This window comes from Morchella importuna (genome assembly GCF_003444635.1).
Source record: "Morchella importuna strain M04M26 chromosome Unknown Morimp01GS001, whole genome shotgun sequence".
NCBI classification, from domain to species: Eukaryota; Fungi; Ascomycota; class Pezizomycetes; order Pezizales; family Morchellaceae; genus Morchella; species Morchella importuna.
Window position 1 is genome coordinate 362128 of NW_025763398.1, and position 24482 is coordinate 386609.

Genomic DNA, 24482 nt, shown 5'->3' on the forward strand with positions numbered 1-24482 from the left:
GGGCTCAAGTCCCTGACCACCATCCGACAGGATCCGCCTTCACCCCGTGAGTGAGTGTACCAGGTAAGGAGTACTCGCCGAGTGATAGGCTGTGAACTTAGTCGTCTTTCGGTTCGCCAGGACGCCTGAAAACGTTCGATCGCGATTTCGCTCCCAATATTGTAGGTACATTGCATGCATGACGTCAGGCCAGAGTGCCCATCTGCCTATGATGGCGATCTCCCGCGGCTATGTTCAAACCCTCCCCTCCCTACACCCTTGTCCCACCCCCACCTTATCTTTCGTTCCCCGGCCAACATATCACTTTTTTTTCTTCCCCTTCCCCCACTACACACACACACAGAGACGGTCTCAAAACCCCCCAATATATAAATTTTACAAAAAAAAGAAAGGTTTCGTGCATGCTCTCCCATTGTCCAGGGTTCAACCCAACTCAACAACTCAATTAAATGTGGTTTTTCGTTTCAGATCCACCTCTCGCCCCTTACTCCTCCTCCGTTTAAATTTTTAACTCAAACCGTACCAACTCCAAAACCCCCCTACAAAAGAAATTTAAAAAGATGAAAGACAGGACCAAAAATACACAATCATTGTACACGAATCACCAATTGGTCAACTCACTCTACCTCCTCTCCAGCTCGCTCCCGGTGACATTTGGAACATATCTGGTGTTCGCATGAGACGCAGGATTCTTGAAGACCTACTACGTAAGGACCATCTGAACAAGGCTGACACTAAATGAAATAAAGGCCATAAATTAGTACTACGCTGTGGGATAATATAGGTTAATGATGGGAACGAGGGATCATACACAATACCAGTTCATACTGGATCTACTACTAGACTTTGGTTTTTGTTGCAATTGAGTTTTGGTGGCAGGGTCGCCAAGCTCCTCCTTTGCCATTTCGATGCCCATCTTTTCCCCGTCTGGCGCCGTACACGCAACGAGCTTCTTTACATTAGTTGCGCCAAAATCATCCAGTACTTCATCTCCCCCAGTTGGCTGCGATCGGCTCCCCACTACTGACGGTTCACCCACTGTCATCTCTTCCTCCTCCTCGTCCTCTGAGCCGCTATCGTGAGAGGGGCCGTATTGATCGTCGTCGTCGTGAAATTTGTATTTACCAATCTTCAGGCCTTCATCGATAAAATGCTTGCCCAAGTGATCAAATCTCTCGTCCCATCCACCGAGCCCTTTCTTCTCTAGTTGCACAACCAGACCTCTAGGTTCTGGTTGGTCTGGAAATGTGGGGCAGAATCCACACCAGAAGGTTTTGAAGTTGTTCCTCCCAATATGCGCCTCGTTAGTTTTGGCTGTGATTTCATTCTTATCTGTGATACCATGGACGCTACGCAAATGGGTGGTATGTGATTCTCGTCGGAACGAAAGTTTCCCACATAGAGCGCCTGTATTAGGGGGGAGCACCCCACATTTCCATAACTCTAGTTGAAAATGTTGACTGTTCTCATGACGTTTCCAGTCGTTCTTACTACCAAAAAGTTTCCCACAACCACGGAAGGTACAAGCGTATGGACGAGAGTGTCGTTTCATATGTTTCCTGTTCAGAAGAAAATCACAATTGTCTGTTAGATTTTTCATTTGCTTACCTTTATGTGCGCGCCAGTTGGATAGTGGGGAAATCAAAGCTGGGAGGTCTTACTTGAGTTTACTAGGCATTGCAAATACCTTATCACATTCTGGACAAACTGTGCTTTTTCCGTTTTGCGGAAGTAACGTATGTGTGGATTGAGTACCACCTGGAGGCCCATTCTTCTGCTGTGAAATCGAGCCACGCTGCGCTACCTTAGGAGACCGTACTGGTGGATTCATTGGCTCATCATCCGGTATCACAATAGGGTTGTGCTGCCCCTGTTGCTGTTGTTGGTGGTGCGGATGCTGAGGATGAACCTCCCCTGCTGTTGCTGCTGCATGCGGCGGTGAAGCAACTGATATAGGTGGAGAAACTAATTGCCGAGTATCAGCCTGGGCCGTTGTTGAAGACGGCGTCGATGCTGTCCCGCCAGATGATAAAAGCCTAGACATTGGTGACTCCTCCGCCGGGTCCTGTGTGAGGAACCTTCCTAGACTGATGTTTTGAGGAGATGGTTCATAATGGACCCCATGGTTATAAGGTATGGTATTGTCCGAGTCATCACTGGCGGAAAATGGAATAGCAATGAGCTCATATCTATTCCCAATGCCCCATTGATCTTCTAGGTCTTCATTGCACAGTTCGTTATATTCAGCAAGCAATATGCGAACTTCTTTAATCTTCTCATGCATTTCCTCCAGTTGTTGGTGTCTTTTAAGTCTGGCTTCGGCTTTAGCGTAGCTCTCCCTACCTTGATCTTGTCTCTCTGGGGGCGCATTAGAAACCGGGTGGCTATGGTAGTGGTTGCCATTGATCCTGGCAGTATCCAATAAAGGCTCCTCGTCCATAGGCTGGGACGTGGTCACCGGTATCTCATCAATCTCCATCCGGTCACCGGCATCGGATCCAACATCAGGGTGAGGCCCTCTTGAAACCGGGGATATTGGTGCGTGTGCCATTCCAGATTCGGATGCAGATTCCCACGCGCCGGAATTGTTGAAGGGGGGAACCTGTGGTAGAGGTCGCGTTCTTCGTGTTGGCCGTGCAAAATCTATAGACATGGCGGGACCGGGACTTTCCATTGCGCGATTGCTGGAACATTCGGGCTCGGACCGGGTGTCTATAGAGATGGCCATGGAAGAACCATCACCTCCAGCGGGTTGGATCCGACGGCATTCCGCTTCCGCCCTTGAAAATGGAAAACAAAAGATAAGAATAGGTAAATTACAGAACGATTGTTCGTTCCGTAACTACGCATATCAAGGACACGGGGATGATTTCAAATCTAGCGCATAAAAAATGCATACCAAGTGGAATCAACATCAACCCCGGTAAAAGGTATGTGAGTTTATATCCATAGACTCGGCCGTTGATTGATGTTGAATCCAATTCGTACGCACTTCTCTCTGGGACGATACTTGCAGTGCAAAACTTAAAGGAAGTAACGAAAGAACGTGTAAATCACATACCTCTTCAAGAAATCCTCCATCGCATCTTTTGAGCCTTTTGGATCATGTTTTTTCTTCAAGTGATTCCTGAAGTTATCCAATCTCCAGAAGATCTTTCCATTGTCGCGACAATGATCATAGCAACAATCGTACCCCACAGCTGGTCGGCTGAGGTGCCTCTTATGGACGGAATTCATGTGCCGATCTCGGTCGTTCATTGACGTAAAGCCCTGACCTTTCCGCTTGCAATCCGGAAATTGACACTTGAATGGTTTTGTATGCTTCATCTCATGTTTCCTTCAAAAACCAACCGACGGGAAAAAGGCCAATAGCCCGGAAAGACGCAGAATCAGCTATGTACTGCCACTCATTTATTTATTTCTTTCTTTCCTCTCCATTTCTTGTGTTTTTCTATGTGCAGTTAGACTAGATGCAGCCCTGCCCCATTGAAGTAGGCATGAAAATCTCAACGGTGCGCAAAAAAAAGATCGCATACACCTGATTGAGCTACATCTAGTCTACTCTTTTCTGGGCTGGGGAGGGGAAGGGGGGAGAGGGGGCTTTTTATGCTTTTTTTCCTCCCAGTGATTCTTTCTTTCTCCATGATTTCTTTTTCTAATTGACTTGACAGACGGGCTGTTTGCTCTTACCGTCGTAATGAATCGCATTTAAACGTGGATTTGCATGTCTTGCAAGAAAACTGCCTCGACATATGCAACCCTGAAACTGTACTCCCCGCCTGACTCTGCGTATCACCCATCCCACTATTGATCTCCGACATTTCACCCGGGTCCTCCGAGTATATCTCAGTTCCGGATTCAAAATTACTATGCGTGTCCATGGTCGTCTCTGTTGTCGGGCTGATAGGCTGGGTAGAACGGTCCAATGATCTATTACGGTTAATATATTCACTATCCCAACTGGCCGCGCGGCGGATATAGTCTGGGAATTCGCCATTATTACTTGGTGAGCGTTGTGAAGTCTGCTGCTGATATTCGATGGTTTGGTGGTGGTTGTGGGTCCCTGGGTATTGTACCGATGGAGGATGACCCTGCTTGTATGTCCCCCATGGGTCGTTCTTATGATCTGATAGATACTGCGACATTGCAGGGGCTCCTCCTGGCGCCCTCATGGCAGTGGGGGACTCCGGCGAGTAGCCGGAGTGCGGCGGAGGACTCAATCCACTAGGTGTAGTTGGTGGGGGTATTGGGCCGCCGGGACGGCCGAGTTCACGCCCAAACATGGATTCGATTGAGGGGAGTATGTTGTACTCTGGTCGGCGGTGGTAGTGTGGGTAATAGCCCACCGGCGACGCAGGCATGTTGAAATTATCTCGCTCCATCCTATTCTCTACAGGATAATGAGGCGGCATAGTTGATGTTGTGCTATTTTAATAATGCATACAATATTAAGCACCTCACTGTAACAGCGGTTAGCCATGGGACGTCTTGAACTTGGGGGTATGAAAGGGAGAACATTAAATGAGCACAGAGATGGGAACGAATGGAAAGAGTGGGAAAGAGAGAGAAGAGGCAAGTCGCTAGTTTCTGCTGCGTGCGCAAGACTGAAAATAGATTGACATCAATATTGAAATCAAAAACGAACACAAGGAAATGTCGATAAATACGGGTAAGAAAAGCCACACTCCAACTTTATGAATGTAATGATAACCAATTATAATGGAACACTTGCTTACCTTAATTGCGGTACAGGTGTAAACAACCCTAGGTGTTGATATCTAAGACTCGATGGTGGAAGTTCACTAAGTAAATCCTTGGTGGGAGTACGTTTGGGGAGGGAGAGTTCGATTTGGAGCTAGTCCCCTAAATCCGTTGCGCACGATCGGTGTGGTCAGCACTTTCCCTGTTTCAATACTAACACCCAAAGCCAAGTAGAGGGAACTTACAAGTGGGGAACCTAAACGCGACGGCGCCGGGGGGGGGGGGGGGGCAAAGCCGATACTGCGCGAGGGGAAGCGCGAAGTGACGAAAGGAGGGGGGTTGTGTGTGAAGGTGAGGGGGGGGGGGGGTTGTGAAAGAAGGCTCTCTGTCTTCTGTCTTGCAAGCTCAGATCAAGGGACGGCTCGGGGTGATTCTACAAAGATCATGTCCGTAGACTGTAGATAACTATACCACCGATCTACCCTACGTACATTACAGTCTTCAACTCTCCCAATGGAAAGCTGGAAAGTGCCTGGTCAAAGAATTATACAAGTTTCTTTGCAGCCGAAACTTACTACCGAGCAGTCAGTCAGTCGTTAATATTGTACGGTGGGTAGGTGTGGTTTGTATTGTATCATACGTCGTCGCCGCCCCCCCCAGTCCAGTTCAAGTTCAAACCAGGTAAGTGGTTAGGGTAGTAGATAGTTGGTAAGGTGGTTGTATGAGAAGAGTGAGAAATAGGTATATCGTTAACGTACCCAAGAAGGGTCTCCTTCATAGAGTGCTGTCTGGTCCCGCGATTACTACCCCCATGCGGTGGGATCAAGCTCTCGGCGTGGACGCATACACACTCTGAGTCGCAGCCCATAGTCGCAAAACCATTGGACGCCCTGGCAAGGCAGCAGTCTCAGGAAATATCCCAACGTCGCACCTATGCGTACCTCCCTTCCGCCTGGCTCGCCTTGCAAATCAAAAAAAAAAAAATTCCCCTTGACCCGCCCTCCCGTCCCATAAAGACCCGAGCACCCCCAAATAAAATTTGTTTGAGTCTTGCAGGGCAGGTCCACACCAGTGTGGAGGTACGCAGGAAGGGAAACGGAATGCTTGGAAACAGCCTGTTGGATGGATCAAAAAGAACCTATTGCGCACATATGTGTTGTGATGCGTTCAACCACTGCTTACATTAATCAGACAGATACAAAAGCACTGACTTTTTCTATTGAGTACTCACCAACCACCTTGTGCCTTTCCCCTTCACTCTTCACATATTCCAGGTTATTTCTTTTCGGTTTTCAGTATCTACTAAACTACATATCCCCTGTTGTCACGAGAAAAAGCCACCGCAACGCATGATCAGGATGGCCGCCTCTAGATCTAGTTAACCGCCGGAGGTAACCGGCCCATATGGGGGTGTGTTCGACATTTCGGCGGCTATCATACCTAATTCCCCAAGTCTAGAATTGATCAGCTGGAATATCACAATCATATTTGTAGGATTAGCCAGCTGATTACATGGTTTGTTCAGACTCCGGGCAGGGATCATTATCGGCACTCGATGTAACCTTTCCTCCAGGGTTAGGGTAACTTGATTTCCAATCTACCCAGTAAGCATGACTAGGAGTTATGGAGTAGTCAGGTTTGGGCATGCGGGATGCGTATTCAGGTATGCCGCGGGTGAGGTTTCCAAAATAGAAATATCTGGCCTCGGACACTCTTAAGATCAGATGTTATCTGAGCGGGGGGAGATATTCGATACTCTCGTGTCGGTATAGGGCCAATTGCATGCTTTCTCACTCGGTCATTAGTGTAGTTACCTTCCAGGAAGGAATATACGGTTTGAGTTCCAAGCATCCTCCAATCCCCTCCTTTCAAATCGTCATAAAGAGCCAGAGTGGCACTGGGAATAGCAGCGAAATGAATCCGGTCTCTAGCGCATCAGCTTATATTCCATGGAGCGTTGAGATCTTTTTGGCCAAGGCGATATTAGACACACATACGTATACTTGGTGACTGAAGGTAAGAGTGCCAACTGGAAATTCGTTTGTGACGAACTAATCTCACTTAACAGCTAGATATAAGACGAGTGTTTATCTAGAAAAAGTTTTCAGTGAGTTGAGTGATGGATGTGGAGAAAGCATAGCTGGAATGATATTGATGACGTTGCTTGAGGTAACCGTGTTCTCAAATCGCGGTAGGAAACACCTACATGATATTACTTTTTCGTCATGTAGGTGCGCAAGCTGAGAGTGGTTGCGTTTTGCACACATTCGGTTCAGTTCTGGACCTTTGCCATCGATTATACGATGGAGCTTGGACGAGTGCTCTTTCATGACTCTGATCATTTTCTCGAAAAGTAAACACGAGTATCTAAACTACGACACATCATCATCGCCATCATCATCACCACGTGAACTATCATCATAACCAACACTGAAACATCCCTATAAATTTACTGTCATCATTTCTAGCAACACCGTCTGCCCAGGTACAACGGCATCCTGCACCCCCCTTGTGATAATTGCGACCAGTCACTAACCAAATTTTGTTCTCAGTGCATCTGCATGTAGCCTTCAATGGAGTAGTCCCATGGTCTAGCTATTGCCCATCATCTACTCTAGTTATCGTGTCTCAATGGAAAAATTTTTCCCCATGTATGAAGAGGCCCTAGCTAGCAGGTAGCCGCTACGGTCTAAGCAGGGCTTGAGCACAGATGTGTACATGTATGTACCTACATACATTGGCTCTTGCACGGTCCCCTTAACTTCAAAAATCGAATTACGGCTCCACACAGTTTAGAAACTAATAGATAGGTGCTCATAAGAAGGACGGATGGTCGAGTAACTTCAACTTCAAGCAGTGTTGTTCATGGCGAGCCGAGAGGGAGTCTCAGATATGTAAGCATGTCATAATATAAATTAAAGAAAAGAACTCCTGCAAAATTCAGATCCAAATACCCCTTCATAACGCATCGTAAAAAAAAAAACCAAAGGAAAGGCGAAGGATTGACGCTAACGAGCACAACAAGACAAACGATATGAAATAGAGGGGAAGTGCGGGAACAGATCGATCGATCTACAGACTGGGCACATGCTGCACTCTTATCACCAAATCTTTCCTAATCAATAAAGTACCACCCTCTTTTTTTATCCAGCCAACTCTCTCCTAGCTTGATCATTAAGATCTCTGGGCGAGGACTCGACACGATATCACCCAATTCAAATATAGGACAAGAACACATAGAAAATGCAAAGGAGAAAGAAAGAAAAAAGTCCGTCCCTTCATAGACCCTTAAAAGGAAATCGATAACCAACACGAAGAAAAGATATCAAGTAAACGAAAAACAAAAACACCTCAAATCTAGAAGTTACGGTTCACGCAGAGATATACCCACCTTAGTGGATAAAACCGTAATCCTCATCTAAAGGTGCCATGGCTACCCCCACCAAGGCCATTGGGATTTCCCCACCGGGGTAATACCCGTACTGCCCGTGGTTCTCGATCAAGCTATTCGCTGTAGCCACCGTCTGAGTATGCATTTGCCCAAGCCCGGAATTTGCAGGGAGCTGTCCAGAAGCATAGGCAAAATAGCTCTGTTGTTGTTGTGGCTGCTGCTGCTGCTGCTGCACTTGTAGATGTTGCTGTCCCGACATTACAGGGCCCATTCGCTGACTCGCCGGACTGTGCGGTGGTGGACGCTGTGAATATGTTGGAGACGGTGAATATCCACTATTGATCGACGGTGCGCGTCCTCCTGTCATAGACGAAGGACTAGGATACATATCGTTCCCGGCGTACTCGAATTGATTGAGCATGGGATGTAGTCCTGAGACATTTTGCATGTTTTGGATACCATCCGGACCGAACCCCAGACTTCCGGGTGTGGAGTACTGGAGGCCACCTTGTGGGGGTGTCGACACGTTGAAACGATTATCCATTGGTATGTGCGGCGAGCTTCGCGGAGGGGTGTGATGTGAACCATAATTTGTGTTCCCGCCTGCATATTGGATGTCATCCTCGTATTGCACACCCACCGTATGATGTCGACCTGATGCGTCTCCACCACCAATAGAGTCGATATCCATATCGGTTGATAGATGCTGAGCCTTCGGCATCGGCGCGACTGGGGCAGTATTTGCGCTTCTAGTGGGCGCCTGCTTACCAGAACCCCTTGTGCTCGGCGGCACTACGGCATCATCCGTAATCAGATCCAGGACCGGGAGTGAGATTTGCTCCATGTGTCTAGCCAGGTGCACGGTCAATTTCTTCCATGTGGCACAGGTCACCCCACAGAACCTGCATTTTTCTTCCGTCGGGAGCTTCAGTGTCTGCTGGTGACAGTCGTCAACAATCTGCCACACCTTATCAAAATCTTCTTGTGTCGGCGCCCCATCCGCTCCCGCGACGGCCTTGGCCGCCTTTCCCTTCTTCCCCGTCGACTTTCCGGCGGCTTTTGCGGCTGCTTTCTGAGCTTTGATCTTGGGCTCTGCCATCTTGTGTTCACGAACCAAGTGCTGAACGAAGTTATCCTTACGGTAACAGGTATGTGTACAATCAGGTATGTTGCATGTCCACCATTCGAGATGTCTGTGGCGTTCATTCTCATGGCGAACCCAATCGGCCTTGCGCTTGAAGGATTTTGGCTCGGTGCATTCAGTAAACGTGCAGGTAAAGGGGTGGACGTCTTCGTGGACGTGCTTGGTCCAATCAGAGGGCTTTGTGAACTTTTTGACCTTGAAACAGATGGGACATTCAAATTCAGCTGGCAATCGAGAGACAGGAGGCTGGGGAACTCCAGAAGGGAATTGCGTTGCGGCCACTTTGCCTTCTGTGGGAGAGTGGTCGCCGGCAGTCTCATCGGATGAATATGCTATACTTTATGAGTCCCAGCTTCAAATGAGATTACAGGATAGATTTGTGAGCCTACCTTCGCCTTCAGGACTGCCTGCAGAGATATTTCTTTTGTGTCCATTGTTCTCTTCTTGTCCTCCCGCACCAATAGAACCAACTTTACCTCTACATTTCGCATTGTTACCACACTTGCCACCATTCTTGATCGCCGCAAGATGCTTTTGCCTGTGTTCAACCAATTTCTTGTACCGCTTTCCCTGTTCGTACACGATCCGTTCGACCAACTTGTGATGCAATTCCGGTGTCTTAGACTTGATATGGGCTGTGAAGCCCTCTACGTTTGGTGTGATGTCTAATTTCTGCTGTCTTTGCCCGGGAGGCGGTGCCTGTGGGGGTCTATTCAAGGTGTCATCCATAACTTCATCCTCACTATCATCATACCCGTCATGTCTATGCGGATCAGGAGGGCTCAGTAATGCTTGATTTGCCGCTGCAAGTCCTCGCTTACTTGTCTCCTCGCCAAAGGTAAATCGGGGTTTCAGAGTACTGTCGGGGGCGCTATCAGTGCCAGACGCAACAGGAGACTTGATGGGCAGTAATGGTGGCCCGCCATACTGGCCGAGCATACTGACAATACCAAAGGAGGGTTTGTTGCTTTTATGGAGCCTTGAGCCTGTGGCAAGCTCGCTCTTGCTCCGAGCCCGACGGAGTTGTTGCATTACATGGCTTCCCACGCTCAGCCCAGTGGTTCGTTTCTCGGCCGGCGTAGGACTGGCAGACTTTGCTGTACTGGCGGTGTGCCCAGAGCTCTGGCCGATGCCCGCCGTCATGCCCGCCATGCTCACAATTGCGCCATGGACACTCGTGTCAACTTTCAGAGTCCCAGGCTTTGACCATGATGTGCGCGTTTTCACGGGAGCGAAACTAGCAGTGGACGCAGAAGAGGCAACAGAATCACCTCTCTTTCTGCCAAAACTAGCTGCATCTCCAACCAAGGTCTCTTTTTCAGCTTCGATCTCGGCAACCTCTGTGTTATTTTCTCTCAGTTTGTCGCTGGCGTTACTGTGCCCTCTCTTGAGACTTGTTCTCATGAGTGATTGCATGAGACTGGGCCTTCTTGAGTGTCCAGGAGGTGATGATCCATCCTTATCTTGACCCTTCTCTTTGTTTCTGAAGCTCAACCTCTTTAGCAATCCACCGTCTGCAGCAATTCGGTCCACATCGCTAGCACTGAGTCTTCGGTTTTTCGATGTCTCGCTGCCGAATGTGGCGACCCTTGATGCAGTCTCAATGTTCTGCGCATACTCGCGAAATCGTGTTATCGCCGCATTCGCAGTGTGGGGCTGGCATTTCATAGCGGCCGCATTTGTGCCACTGGGTATATGCCCGACGGTATCAATCCATGGACGCGCAGAGTAGAACTGCTTTGGATTCGGAAGCAGAGCAGGATCATTGTCAATCCGCATCTGCTCTTCCTCTTGCTCTTTCTCCGTTCTCTTCAAGGCCTCTTCAGTTGGGGGTGCTTCAGACGTATTCATTGACTCGTCATCATCATCGAGGGATCCATCGTTGGACAGAGATCCATTCGAGCTGTCATCATCTTCATAGTCATATTCCCCTGGCCTGATATCATCGTCATCTATAATCAGTACACCTGTGATCGCCCCGGCGCTACTCTCTCCAACCTTCACAATTTCTTCCTCCTCTGCACCCTTGGCCGACAAGCTCTTGTTCCTGAAATCCGAAAAACTTTTCGCCCTGCCCCTCTTTGGAGCCTTCACCGTCAAACCACCAGGCTTTCCCTCCTTCCCATTCTTTCCGGATATGTCACCGTTCTTCCTCAGCCAGTCTTGAATCTCCAAAGCTTTGAACTCTCGCTGCTGGTTGATTGTCTGCTCATTCAGGCTAGGGATTTCTGCAGCATCTTCACCCACACCCAGCGCAGCGCGCATTTCCGGATCATATCCGCGTTTCCATGCTCCATCTTCACCACGCTTATCGACAGTGAGATCTACCACTGGCGGCGGTGACTTCACAACAGGATTACTAGAGGACGCAGAGGACGCATGTGAGATTGGTGTTGGATGCTGGATATGCACACCCAGCCCCTTCACAGGCCCTGAGGGGGTGAATTGTTCCACCTTGATCTGCACGTCCTCATTCCCACTACTTCCAATACCAGGGCTTGGCGAAATAGTAGGCCTGGGGCTTGGGGGAAACGTCATGCGCCTACCACCAACGCCAGTTGCCGGCGTCGAGTAGGCGGTCCCTGATAGTCCATCATCGAGCTCATACACGTCATCGTCCGCCAGCGGCGGCATCTCTACGTCGTCAAAGTTTGGCGTCGTTGTGAACCTATCCATGAGTGTTGGCGACTCATCTTCCAGACTGTGACGCCCGCCAGTACTATGGTCATAGTAGCTCGGGTTTGGCGAGTAGTGAGACCCGGGTCCACGCGAGAAGCCCATGTTATTGTAAAAGCTACTGTTTGTGATCGGTGAGGTGGCCGATAACGTGGAGGGAGAATTAGTCAGTAGTGAATGATCAGGATGAAGCGACGACGGCGACGCGGGTCGTTTGCCGTTGGGTAACCTGCTATTATTGTTCCTCACAGCCGGTATAGTGGGCTGGTAGGGTTGTGAAAGTGATGGTGACCCTGAAGCATCCATGGAGAAGAGGGAGCTATCGAATGTGGGCCGTGATGGCGGGGACGCAGAGGTTGTGAAGGGGTTCATTTTTGATTTTCGCGTCTTTGGTGAAGGGGTGGAGGTGGTGGAGGTGGTCATGGCGGAGCGTTGTGAAAGGTCCCGGGCCTGATAATGATATGGTCCAATCTAGATCAGGTTCTTCTGGTGCCTAGAATCGCGGGATTGTCAGCTGGCATTCCTCAACCTGCTCTTCTCTGATTCGCCAGCTAGATGATGGAAGGATTGGATATGGGCCACCGAGAGAGGGGGTATAGATGTATATGATTCAACATGCGGCCCAAAAGAGCACAAATGAATAAGGGAGAGGGTATACTGCAACAAGGGCTGTACGAGAGCTATCCAAGGGGAGAACAAGAATGCCCAGCAATTCCGAGGAATGGAATTGATTGGACAAAAATGAAAAATAGACCAGGTAGTACGAGGGTGCCAACATCGAATAAACGTCCCAGCTCTTATCCTCGTGCAGGCCAATGTAGGAAGGAGGGGCTCCATGTCCTCGGCGGTTGGGCTAGTGACAGGTACCGGAACCGGGACCAGAGACCATCAAACCACGGCTAGGTAAAGTAAATGTGGGCAAAAAAGGACATGGGATCGGATGAAATAGGGAGGTTTGGGGGAATTGGGGGTGGGGGTGGGGGTGGGGGTGGGGGAGTAGGAGGGCAGTTCGCGCATATAATTGTGAAGTAGAAAGAGCTCGCATGCTCACCCAGGTGCACAGAAACGTAAGAGAGAAAAATCAAAAAAAATCAAATAAAGTCCCGTTCACTAAATGTCCCTATTTCTCTCTAAAATGTGTCGTATTTCTTCTCCGGGCCTCTCTCTCAAAGACTGTAATTTGTCGCCGCCCGCCGCTGTAAAAACACAAACAAAAAAGACAAATGGCTATCGCCACTCAAAGTTCATTCCCGCTCCCGCCGGCCGTCGGTCTCTCTCTCTCTCTCTCTCTCTCCACTCAAATGTAAATTAATAGTAATAATCTGTGCGAATTTTTTTGGCCCGGCCTTCTATTGATTGATTGGTTGGTTTTTGATTGACACGAATAAATAAAGAAGTATTTTTTATTTCTCTTTCTCTCTTTTTCCTTTCTGGGAGGAGAGGTATAAAAAAATTGGCAAAAAGCTTTGTATGTAACAGGAGGAGAGGCAGTCGCGGAGAGGGCAGACTTGCACAGGTGCCTTCTTTTCGAGCAACCCAGGTGAGGCGACCAAGTAGGTATAAATAAACGAAGTGGGGGGAGAGGGAGAGCCAGTCAACTGATCGGGAGAGCCAGTCGATTATTGTAGGCAGTAGTAGTAGTTCTCAGTAGTAAGTAGTAGTATAAATGATTGACCGAATTGGTTTTGGGAAGCTGGGCGCAGTAGCTCTCGTAGGCGGCGGTGCTGTATATATATTTTTACCCTTTGCGACGGCAAAGTGTATATTTCAACCTTAAAATGGAATGGGAGCTTTTTTCTCTCTCTCTGTTTCGTTTTGTTTTTGTGACAGAGCTGCGGACGGGAGTGTAGTGTGTAATGTGAGGTGAGGTGACAGAGTGGTAGTTAGTTGGTGGTGGTGGTGGTTGGTTGTGGGGTTGTGGTTTTTAGTGGGTCCACAATGCGGGAGTCAGTCAGTCGCAGGATTGTGAGTATGTAATCGCAGGGTATAAGTTAATGCGTGGGTACAAATCGGGCAAGGAACTTATTCCTGTCTGTCAGGCACACACGGGATATTAGCAGGGCTTTCTTGGACAAGTTTCTAGAAGGACGGTTGTTTGGAGGTACATACATACGATATGGTAATAGCCGTCAGTAAGTAGTAGTAGTGGTGGCAGTAGTATGCAAAGGCCTCTTGGGAGATCTTTAGGGCTAGGTTAAGCTTTACCGCTTTTTTTTTATTTTTTTTTCTTGCACCACTATCTTTTTTAGACAATAGGGTAGCACCGTATTCTCGGGTCTGTCGTAATTGGTAATGTGCAAGGAAGGTTGAAGCTGTGCCAATTGTCGAATCACTAATGATAATCTGCTCTGTGCACAAGGCGCAAAGAACAGAATTAAAACAGGATGGGGGAAGACGGGAGCTGGAAAGGGGGGGGGGGGGGTGTTGAGTAAGGAAGCGAGATTTTGGGGCCCTCTGTAGGTGAATCCTATTGGAGTGTATGCGTTGGTGGGTGGAGGTTGGAGGTGGTGATGGCCAGATTTGTAAAATCCTAATCGGATTCGCGTAGATTGGTACGAGATTTGCGTGTGGCCAAGAGGGTAGAGAACTGGCGAGAGAGTCGAGATGTCTAGCCTGTCTGCCTTGAGAGAGAGAGACCTTTTGGGAGAGAGTTAGGTTGTGAGAACCTAAACCTCGATGATATTTGGGGGAGGGGCTGAGAGCATATCGGAATGGCTGGGCATTACAACATGCCTAACAATCACCACTCGTGCAACACAATTGACAATCGCACGTTGCACTCAATTGGGGACAAAAAGCCCTTAATTCAATGCGGCTCTGCACGAGTATTCCCATAGAAAGTGATATTAAGGGTCATTATTTACCTTTTATTTCCCCTTTCCGATATATACAGCAAGCATGCCGGGGTCTGGAGGGGGAAGGGTTTGATAATATGCATGATGACATGCAAATCAACGTGGAGATTAACTGCTTAAGGTGAAGTGGGGACCTTAACCTTCGAACCTTTCACCAGCAGCCAGTAAGAAGGCTCCCTTTTCCCTTTAGGACCCCTTCCACCATCATCATCATCATCACCCAGAGGTCCCTGAACCCTTTCTACCCCTTCGCGCCCGCTCGCCCGCCGTTCCCGTCTTCCCTCTTAGTTAGTAGTTAGGCGCGGATGCTGTATTTAGGCGAGCGACCAGACGGTAAAGCGTTAGTCTACTTACTCCTCTACTCTGGAGCCTGTTTGTTTACCCATCGAGTCTCCCTGTTAGAGACGAAGTAGAGTGAGTGCCTGTGGTTAGTGTCTATAGATAACTCATCTTTGTCTCCATCGTCCTCATCTTCATTGAAATCAATTCATCAGTCATCATCCATCATCCATCGCAGCAGACAGACACATGTCACGATGGGGAGATTCCAATGCATACAACACATGGAGTGAGTCCATATCGTGAACAATCGCAGCCTTCTTTCTTTCCCGCCTTTGATGGCCTGCATGTGCTGCTCTCGAGACCGCAGACTGGGTGGACTCGCAGAGTGAGTGAGTTGAGTGTACGAGTAGAGTACCACATACACCCATCCATTTCTGCTGAGCCGACTCATAGACAGAGGAGCAGTGGTGTATGTAGCACAAGCCCACAGAAGGCCGCCTTGTGAAACGCTCGTCACGTCACACCTCCCTCACTGCGCCGTTACCACCACCACCACCCACCATCTCTCGAAAGGTACAATTCCCCATCCATCTCACTCACCAGACTCACGGATCTAGGGATGGAGTAAGCACTTGTACCTAAACGTAACTCATCTCGCTGTAATGCTGCTGCTGTATGTACCCCTCACGCAAATGCCCGGGCTTCTAGAAGAAAGGGGGGATCGAGTGTACCTGAGAATCATCTCCCCCCCCCTCAACCCCTACATAAGCTCTCCCGGCACCAGATAGAAGATACTCAGAGTAGAGATAGAGAGAGTCAAGGAACCACCGTATGTACCTACATAAATGCGCACACCTTATCGCATAGATATGACTGTACACTGCCCCACTGCCACAACCACCACATAAGTTGACCATCCCACACACATGACACAGACCCCCCCCCCCCGTATCGATATCTCCTACCCCAGATACCTTCCTACATACATACCTGGTCCTCTCTCCCCAACCACAGCATCTTCGGTTTCCCCGTCCCTCTATTCATCCATTCATTCTTCCTCCTCCATGTCAAACGAGCACCCACGGAGCACCCTCCGCGAACAGCTCAGTGGCTTACACCCTCCTCCCCCTCCTTCCCCTCCAACCCTCCCGGTGGCAGTGCACACGGGAAAAGTCACTTCTCCCACTACCTCTCTCTCTCCCCTTGGAGTACTTTTTCCGTCCTGTCGGCAGTTGCGTTTCGTTTGTTTCGTTTCCAAATAAAAACCCCACTGGAAGATCGAATTATAAGGTTGTTTCGTGTGTGGGTGTGTGATATTGCCGGCCGCCAACTAACCCGGGCAGGCATTGCGATTATGATTTTTTTTTCCTCTTTCGGGGAATTTTTCTGCGCCCTGGTGTGAATCTTGCGACTCGTAGTGAGATGAAGATTGATAGATTTGATTGATCGATTGAATACTAGGTAGCTTTGTAGATTGATACCCGTAATTTGGACCTGGACCTGGACATGGCCGGGTTTGGAGTGTGCATGCGAAGAGATGTTAGGATTGATTTGAATCAATACAGAACTGAGGCCTAAAGGGCTAGAACAGAACAGAGTAACTGCATCATGGAGTAGATCACTGGCCATGGTCTCGATTCTTCATGGACTGGAACAATAGTGCAGCTGCACGGCTGACTCTAATGACGGATATCGAAAACAGGGAGGTTTTTTCTCACCCAAAATTCGTGATGGAATAATCCCAAGTTACGGACTCGGAGGTAACAATCTCTGAAAGAGTACATACTGTCCTCGAGGCCTGCTGTTAGCCACTCGGCTTGGTACGAAGCTACACTAACACTAGTGCCACAACACTGGCAATTGTTTGATGCCAAGACCCACGGCGCGCCGGCCAATGATCGGTTGGTAGCATTATTAGTAGTGGCCTACTAGTAGAGTATAGTCATAACGGGCTTTGTTGGGAGCATCGTGGGCACGGGTATAGTGTCTATGGGGTTAATCACTAAATTAGTTTATCTACTCTCGAGCGATATTATTATTCTTGAAGGCTATGTATGAGTAGCACTAGTCGCCGTCACCATGTAGTGTTCTCCACGACCATGAGACGAGAAGTCTTGGAGGCTTGTCTCGGGACTCTTCTCTAGGGAAGCTCGATAATAAATGGTTTTGGTCTTGAAATCTACCAAGATAAACCAGTGGCATAAAGTAGATATTAGGGATAAAATGATCTAGTCAACTGTATGTTTGTTACACATTGTAGTGCGTGGCGCTTGGCAAGCTTTCGGAATAGGTGGTCAACTGGGGCAAAAGGGAAACATAGCAGGAGCAGGCACTTGGATTACATGTTATGTAGTTTCTCTCTGTCACTCCTTGGTCATCCATCATCAATACCTCTCTCTAGCTCTGTCACTCTTAGAAGATCATCCATCATCAATACCTCTACATGTATTGCTACGTCCGCGTTCATCATCGGTTTGAATTTTCGTATGCAGGTTCTGGACAAGACTCTAGGAGATACGAGAGCCAGCCTGCAACGTTTATCAGGCAGAATTTGAACAGTTAATGGCTCTCAACTACTCACTCGATTTCTCAAGACTGATTAATTTAGAATAGGTAAGACAAGACAATACCGGCGCCCTTATTTGACAGGACGAGACAAGACAAGACTGGGCCTTAGTCTCTTCTTGAACGGTGTCGCGGAGAATACTACGTGACCAGTTTCATGTTTAAAGCTTCTGTTTACTTCGAATATCTGTCACAGTACACTCACTAGTGGCCCTTGGACTGTTTAAATTCTGGAGTATAACCCTTATGGACGATTATAAGTTATATACTCGGAATACAGTCGTTCACGGGGTGAAGACGGACACTGGGTGCTGACGAGCAAGGACCCTGTGTATGCCAAGCTTCACAAATAATTCTTTTTGACGATTCCTATTCGTTGAAACCCCCTGTCCGTCAACATCCAGTGCCCGTCTTCACCCCGCGAACGACTGTATCTATTGTTCGCTCAAACTGTTATGGTCCTATGGGCCCGTCTCTTTACTTCATACACCTTATCTTCTCTGCCTCGGAGGCCGCTTTCACACGAAAACTTGGTATAAACATAGTTTGTAGAGGTTCTTTCAGGCGCGACCTTAAAAGGTTAGCACGGGGGCTGTTCATCGGCAAGCCAATCGATGTTCTCTACCCCTCTCTTACCTCAGACCTCTTTTCCGTTCTGCACCAGAATTGGAGATAGCAAATATCGACAATGTGTCTCAGCATCCGTATCGATAGTAATCCCTGACAGCATCTTCATCATGTGATCGCGACCTCGGCACAACACAGCTCCAGCTACAAGCGACTGAAGCTCTGAATATGGAGCTTCCCGAGGCAGCTTGAAGCCAACTCCAGAATTCCCACGAACTCTCACGATACTTCACGACATCTCCTCTCCTCTCCTCTCCTCTCCTCAGCTCAATATATCCCCACAATGGCCGAATGGAAGAACAAGCCCACCTTCCCACCCGGTTTCCAGTACTCCAGCTTTGCCGATGCAACCACCATCACGCCCGCCGCCGACACCGATAACAGCCTCCCTCCGAACTCCGGCGTCTATACCGCTGACCTCAAGCGCGACTGGTGCATTGGCTTCGGTACGCAGACTCCCACCTCCACCGCCCACCCCTCACACTAACACCCCCTCACAGTCCCCCACGGCGGCTACCTCACCGCCCTCCTCCTCAGGACCGCCCACAAACACATCACCACCCACCCAGCCCTCGCACCCCTCAACCAGCCCCACGCAATCCACATATCCTGCACCTTCTTCAACTCGTGCACCCCCGGCGCCGCGCGCATCGCCATCACGCCCGTCAAGACCGGCCGGCAGTATAGCTTCCTCCGCGCCACGCTCACGCAGAACGGCGGCGCACGGCTCTGCTTCGAGGGCCTAATCCCCTTCACGAATCTCGAGACCTTGCAGACCGGCCCCACGCTGCCGACCGCGTCCACGCTGCCGCAGCGAGGCATTCCGGATCGGGAGACAGAGTGTGTGCAGGCGCCGAACGCGAGCGATCCGCGGGTGGATGTGAGGCCGGTATCGAGGAAGCTGGTATATGCGGTGCCGGCGGCGGGGACACGCAAGTATGGTAGCCTTGAAGGGTCGCCGAGCGTGAGGGAGCAGTGGGTGTGTTTTAGGGATGGGGGGAGAATGGATATGCCTGCGCTGGGGTTCTTGAGCGATATGGTAGTTGTCCCCGCGTCCCCGCGTCCCCCATCCCTCTACCGCGTCCCTTTAGTTTAAACTGACCCGCGGTGGGTAGTTCCTCCCGATACCGGAGAACTACAAAGAGACCTCCCGGACGCACTGGTACCCGACGCTCTCGCTGAAGATCGAGGTGAAGCGCCCCCCGCCGGCGGAGGGGTGGAAGTGGCTGTTCTGCCGCATCGAGTCGCGCGAGATCCGTAACGGCCGCATGGACGTCATGGTGGACATCTATGACGAGGATAAGAACTTGGTCGCCATTGCGAACCAGCTAGCGATCATTGTCAGCAGTGACAGGAATAAGCCAAAGACTTTGGTGCCAGCGAAGCTTTAGAGGGCAGTTGGCTGGTGAGGGGTGGGTGGCGTGATTACAATTGTGTGTAGGACTAGAGTAGAAGTGATGTAGATGATCTGCGAGCGATCTTTATTTTTATACACTGCCTTTATGGGTGGTGCTTGCACATGTCTGTTCCGTTTATGCAGCTTTGTGGCGAGAGGAAGATCACCGTGTATCGCGCATCGTGATCGGCCAGAAGCCCCGTACCGTTTCCCGGTAATGACCATCCTGACATGAATGTTTGCACAGGTCGGGTCGGTTGGGATCATGGGATGTCACTCGGATTTGTCGACATATTTCCGGTATGTGACTACATGTATATGTAGCCATCTAGCTTCTCATGTTAACACAAGCTACATGTTAACACAAGCTACATGTAACTACATAACTACCAATCGATTCCCCGTTCATCAAGGAGGGAGCGCTACTCCACGAACCATTCATCACACACAGGAGGTAAGGTGGAAGTAAAGCATGACACATGTATTCAAATTCATACATCCACACATCCACACATCCACACACATACAGATAGAAACATGGCAACATCAAAGGCAGCACAAACAGTAATACAACATTCACCAGAGCTAAGCAATATATAAAATCGACAAGAAGAAGATGATAACAAAAAAAAAGCAATATACCAACCCAAACATAGAAGCAGAGCGAACAAAAATGGGAAAAAACAAAAACCACAAGCTAAAGCTAAAGCAGCAAACTCAACAAACACCAGTCCTCCATTGAAAGAGAAAAAAAAAAAAGAAAAAAAAATCCACATCGTAAACTCCGGTTTCAAACTCCTAAACACAAGTATAAAAATAAAAAGATAATAATAATAATAATAATAAAAAGAAGAAACGACAACAATTGCAAATAAACGCCTGGCTTGCTAAATACTAGACTAGAATCGGAAGCAAAGGAAGGAAATAAAAAAATAAAAATAATACCATAGCCAGCCAGCCAGTCATGGGAGCTACCAAATCAATTGCAAGTAAGCATAAACTCCCACCACCCCACTCTTTAATGACCTGCGCTCCCTCTCTAACCATCCAAGCATGAGGCATCAAAAAACTTGAAAAATAAAAAAGGAAAAGAAACAATATAATAAAAAATAAAAAAATAAACTATATAAAAACGAATCGAATTCCGCGCCCCCACCTCCCTAAAGGCCTCAAACATCAAACATCATGCCCAACCTCCACATTAATCCCTGGAAACAGCTGCCCCAGCTCCGAGAACTTTGACCCAACCCCAACAGCCCCAATCCCAGCCCCGGCAGCCATGCACTCTCCAAAGGCGCTAGTATCCACCTCATGCCCAAAATAGGGCAGTTGCTGCTGCTGCTGCTGCTGCATCTGCTGCGGGTCACTATGCATCATCATCATGGCCTGATGCATTGGCAGCAAGCTGTTGTGTACCGCCGCGTGCTGGTTGAACCCGCCCGCAATGGTGAGAGGGATCGAGCCCGCGCCAGCAGATGTCTGGATACCAAACTGGTGGGTAAAGTGCTGCATGATCTTCGGGTCCGCATATGTGAAGTTGGCGGTATTGTCCCACGAGGCCCACGAGAAACCGTCATTGGGGGTTTGGTGGTGGTGGTGGTTGACGCCGCCCAGTGGCATGCCCTGCATCAACGAGTCCATCGCGTTTAGCTGATTATCGGCGGCGGCGGCGGCGGCGGCGGCTTGACCCTCGCCGCCGTCATCGTCCTCGTTATCTTCGCTGCTATCACCCTCGTCCTGACAGGCCGCAGCTGAAGCGGCGCCGGCAGCGTTGTCTCTTCCCCGCTTGCTATATGAGGTCTTATCCCGCGGCACCTCCACATTCACCTCAATCATCCACTTCCTCAGCTCCGCCATCTCGGGCACTGCATGCTGCTCCAGCGCACCCACTGATGCGGCCGCAGCCGCAGCCGCAGCCGCCTTCTTGCCATTCTTGCCACCCCGCACCTTGGGCTTGAAGTGCTGTCTCCTCAGGTGCGCAGCGGCATTATAGTCCACGCCGTACTTCTTCCCGCTCTGGCAGGCTTTGCACTTGGCAAGGAGTGTCTTCCCCTTTGAGATGTCGTTGATGACATACATCTTTCTGGTCAAGGCGTGCTCTCTGTCGGTGTGACGACGTAACTCATGGTCACCGCGGAAGCCCTCAGGATGGGCCGCGCATTTGTTGCAGAAGACGCGTGGGTGCGGGGGGCGGACATAGGTGGATTTCGTCGTGGCGCTGACGGCCGGTGGCGTGTTTGGGTTCTTCCCGGGCTTGATGGTTGGGAGCGGGCGGGAGGCAGTGGTGGTGCTCTTTGGCCGGACTGGGGAGACGGGGCTTGAGGGCTTTTGCGACTCTGGCTTTGGCACTTGCTGTTTGGCATCCATAGTAGTAGTAGTAATAGTAGTGGTAGTGTCGGACGTAGACTGAGGAGTCGGCGGCACGGGAGGAGGACGCTGTAGTATCTCAGCTACAAGCTTCTTCTCCATCTCTTCGCAATTCTTCAGCTCCTGCTTCACCGCCGCGGACGCCTCCTCCTTCACATCCTCCTCCTTAACCCTCCTCTGTTTCTTCAGCCCCGGCGAACCCTGCGAATAGTAATCCGTCAGCCCCGCCAACCCACCATCCAGCTCCTCCGACGACCTCTTCAACACCACCTGCCCCTCCACCCTCCCCAGGTCCCCGCACGCCCCCGCAAACCCCCCCACGCCGCACAACAGATCCCCCATATCCATATCATCAGGGAAAATGTCGCCACCCATACTCCCCGTCGACGACTGGACCCTCAGCATGGAGAAGCCCGCATCGCACCCGCTCGCCCCGCTGCCCTGCCGGCTCATCTCGTGCTGGCCAAATACGAAGCGCTCAGACTCGGCGGAGCCGTGCGAGAAGCTGCGCGTGTGCTTGTTGTTCTGCGGGCTCAGGTCCAGGTCCGGGAACACAGAGTCCTCCGTGTAGCTCGACGAGAGCTGCGACGACGGCTGCGACCGCATCTGCGGCGCGCTGAACGGGTTGATGGTGAGTGCGGGGTAGCCCTTGTTGGAGCGGGACCCGCTGAAGCTTTCGGGGCGCAGGGCCAGCGGGAACGGGTCATCGTTCTGGTAGAGGTACTCCTGGAGGGCGGCGCCGGTGTCGAGGTCGAGGCCGAGAGAGTGCAGGACTTGGTAGGTGGGTGCAGTGCTGGGGGCCGAGGTGTACTGTGTGAGTGGCTGTGGTTGCGGTGGGTCCGCCGGTGTGACGGGCACCGTGTTGACGAATTGCGTGGGGGAGCGGCCGGCGCGGAGGGCGAAGCTATGCTGAAGGCTGTTGTGCTGCGGGTTGGTCTGTGGACGGGGAATAGTAGATATACACTCAGCGCCTGATTTCTCATAATATTACACCGAAGGACCACCGCCAACACTCTCTTCAAGCCTTATGTGTATGGAGAGATAAATAAAAATAAAAAGCAAGGGAGAATCATACCGAGTTTCCTCGCACCATCCGCTGGCCCCCAGCCCCACCAAGTGGTGGGAGATTCGATGTCTGCGGACACGATTCTGGCCTAAAGCCACCGCTACCATTAATATTCATACCACCACCACCGCCGCCGCCTATCTGGATCGCTGAGCTCCGCTGGATTGTGTTAAAATCTATTGGGGACTGCAGCTGTTGCTGTTGCTGTTGCTGTTGCTGGGCGCTGAGGAAGCTCTTTACGACTTCATCAGTGTCGAGGCTGGGGTTGAGTTTCTGGAACTCTGCAAACTCCCGTAGTTGGCGCTGGCTGGCGTCTTCCGCGTCTACTTGATCTACTTCTAGAATCGAGTTTACGTGTGGAGATGCCATCCGAAGGGCCCGTCCGTTTTTCCGAGGATGAGGGGAGTTGTTGGTTTATGCTGATAACGGTGCTGCTGCTGATGCTGCTGCCGCTGTGTAGAAAAATAATAGCTGCTAGCTAGCTAGCTGGCAATGTGTATGTATGTATGTGTGTGTAGCTGTGAAGCTTGATACGGGGTGATAATTGTTTTTTTCCCACCCCGGAGGTTGTAATTGGTTTTTTTTTTTTTTTTTTTTTTTTTTAGATTTTTAGTCTTCTAGTAGTACCTGAACCAGCCAGCTACAAGGGAGAAATCTAATGTGTTTTCACTAAAATATTGATCTCTCTCTTTTTTGTAAATTAAGAGGATTTTCTTTTTAATTGGTTCGTTGTAGTAGTAGTAGTAGTAGAAGTTGGTTCTTTGACTTTGATTTGATTTTCTTTATAGATAGCTATGTAGTTTTCTACTAATTTCCCGTCAGCCGGTGATTCTTGCAAGGAAGCGGTGGTAGCGGTGACAGTGGGTGGGAAGCCGGGCTGGGGTAGAGTTGGGCAGCTGGGTTGGGCAGGTGGAAGGGAGGATGATCTGGAGGGGTACAGCAACGACGTCCCCCCAGGGCAATGGCGGGGCAGGTCAGGCAGGCAGGCAGGCAGGTAGATAGATAGGTGGGATTGAACACGATAAGGAACTTGGGAGCAACCAACACTTTCGGGGTTATGAGCTCGACGCAATCTTTACCTGACGAGCTGGGGGGAGAAAAAAGAGAAGGGAGAAGAACTCTAGCTCTTGAAATATATATTCGGTATATAGTAGTAGCAGCAGCAGCAGCAGCAGTAGTAGTATAGTAAGCGGGGGGGAAGGAAGGAAGGAAGGAAGGAAGGAGGGGAACGAGCTAGACGGGATGCTATGTATGGAGGGCAAATCAAAAGAAGGAAGCTATGTAGGCTGGTAGGCGCCGTTCGTGGTTGTTGGCGATGGATCGGTGGGTTCGAAAGGAATGAAGATAAGACAGAGTCGAGCCGTTGTGGGGTAATAATAGATAGATAGCGGGCAGCGGTAGTGGGGAGTGTA

The 24482-nt window shown here is 49.8% G+C and overlaps 5 protein-coding genes across 5 annotated transcripts; 1 reads left to right on the top strand and 4 right to left on the bottom strand.

Moving 5' to 3' along the window:
* Positions 1–617: 617 nt before the first annotated feature.
* Positions 618–4412, bottom strand: LAJ45_00077 (uncharacterized protein; the record flags this gene model as incomplete). Its single annotated transcript, XM_046109679.1, has 5 exons — positions 618–734; positions 812–1349; positions 1662–2780; positions 3062–3337; positions 3691–4412. The coding sequence occupies 5 exons, from the start codon at positions 4410–4412 to the stop codon at positions 618–620; spliced, it is 2772 nt and encodes a 923-aa protein (XP_045976372.1).
* An 860-nt stretch (positions 4413–5272) lies between these two features.
* LAJ45_00078 (uncharacterized protein) lies at positions 5273–5569 on the bottom strand (the record flags this gene model as incomplete). The annotated part of the gene is made up of 2 exons (XM_046109680.1): positions 5273–5275; positions 5342–5569. 2 exons carry the CDS (start codon positions 5567–5569, stop codon positions 5273–5275), a joined length of 231 nt encoding a protein of 76 aa, XP_045976373.1.
* Positions 5570–8093: 2524 nt separating this feature from the next.
* Positions 8094–12335, bottom strand: LAJ45_00079 (uncharacterized protein; the record flags this gene model as incomplete). The annotated part of the gene is made up of 2 exons (XM_046109681.1): positions 8094–9568; positions 9626–12335. The coding sequence occupies 2 exons, from the start codon at positions 12333–12335 to the stop codon at positions 8094–8096; spliced, it is 4185 nt and encodes a 1394-aa protein (XP_045976374.1).
* Positions 12336–18524: 6189 nt separating this feature from the next.
* Positions 18525–19632, top strand: LAJ45_00080 (uncharacterized protein; the record flags this gene model as incomplete). The annotated part of the gene is made up of 3 exons (XM_046109682.1): positions 18525–18687; positions 18742–19280; positions 19357–19632. 3 exons carry the CDS (start codon positions 18525–18527, stop codon positions 19630–19632), a joined length of 978 nt encoding a protein of 325 aa, XP_045976375.1.
* A 1181-nt stretch (positions 19633–20813) lies between these two features.
* LAJ45_00081 (uncharacterized protein) lies at positions 20814–23439 on the bottom strand (the record flags this gene model as incomplete). Its single annotated transcript, XM_046109683.1, has 2 exons — positions 20814–22940; positions 23080–23439. 2 exons carry the CDS (start codon positions 23437–23439, stop codon positions 20814–20816), a joined length of 2487 nt encoding a protein of 828 aa, XP_045976376.1.
* Between the last annotated feature and the right edge of the window lie 1043 nt (positions 23440–24482).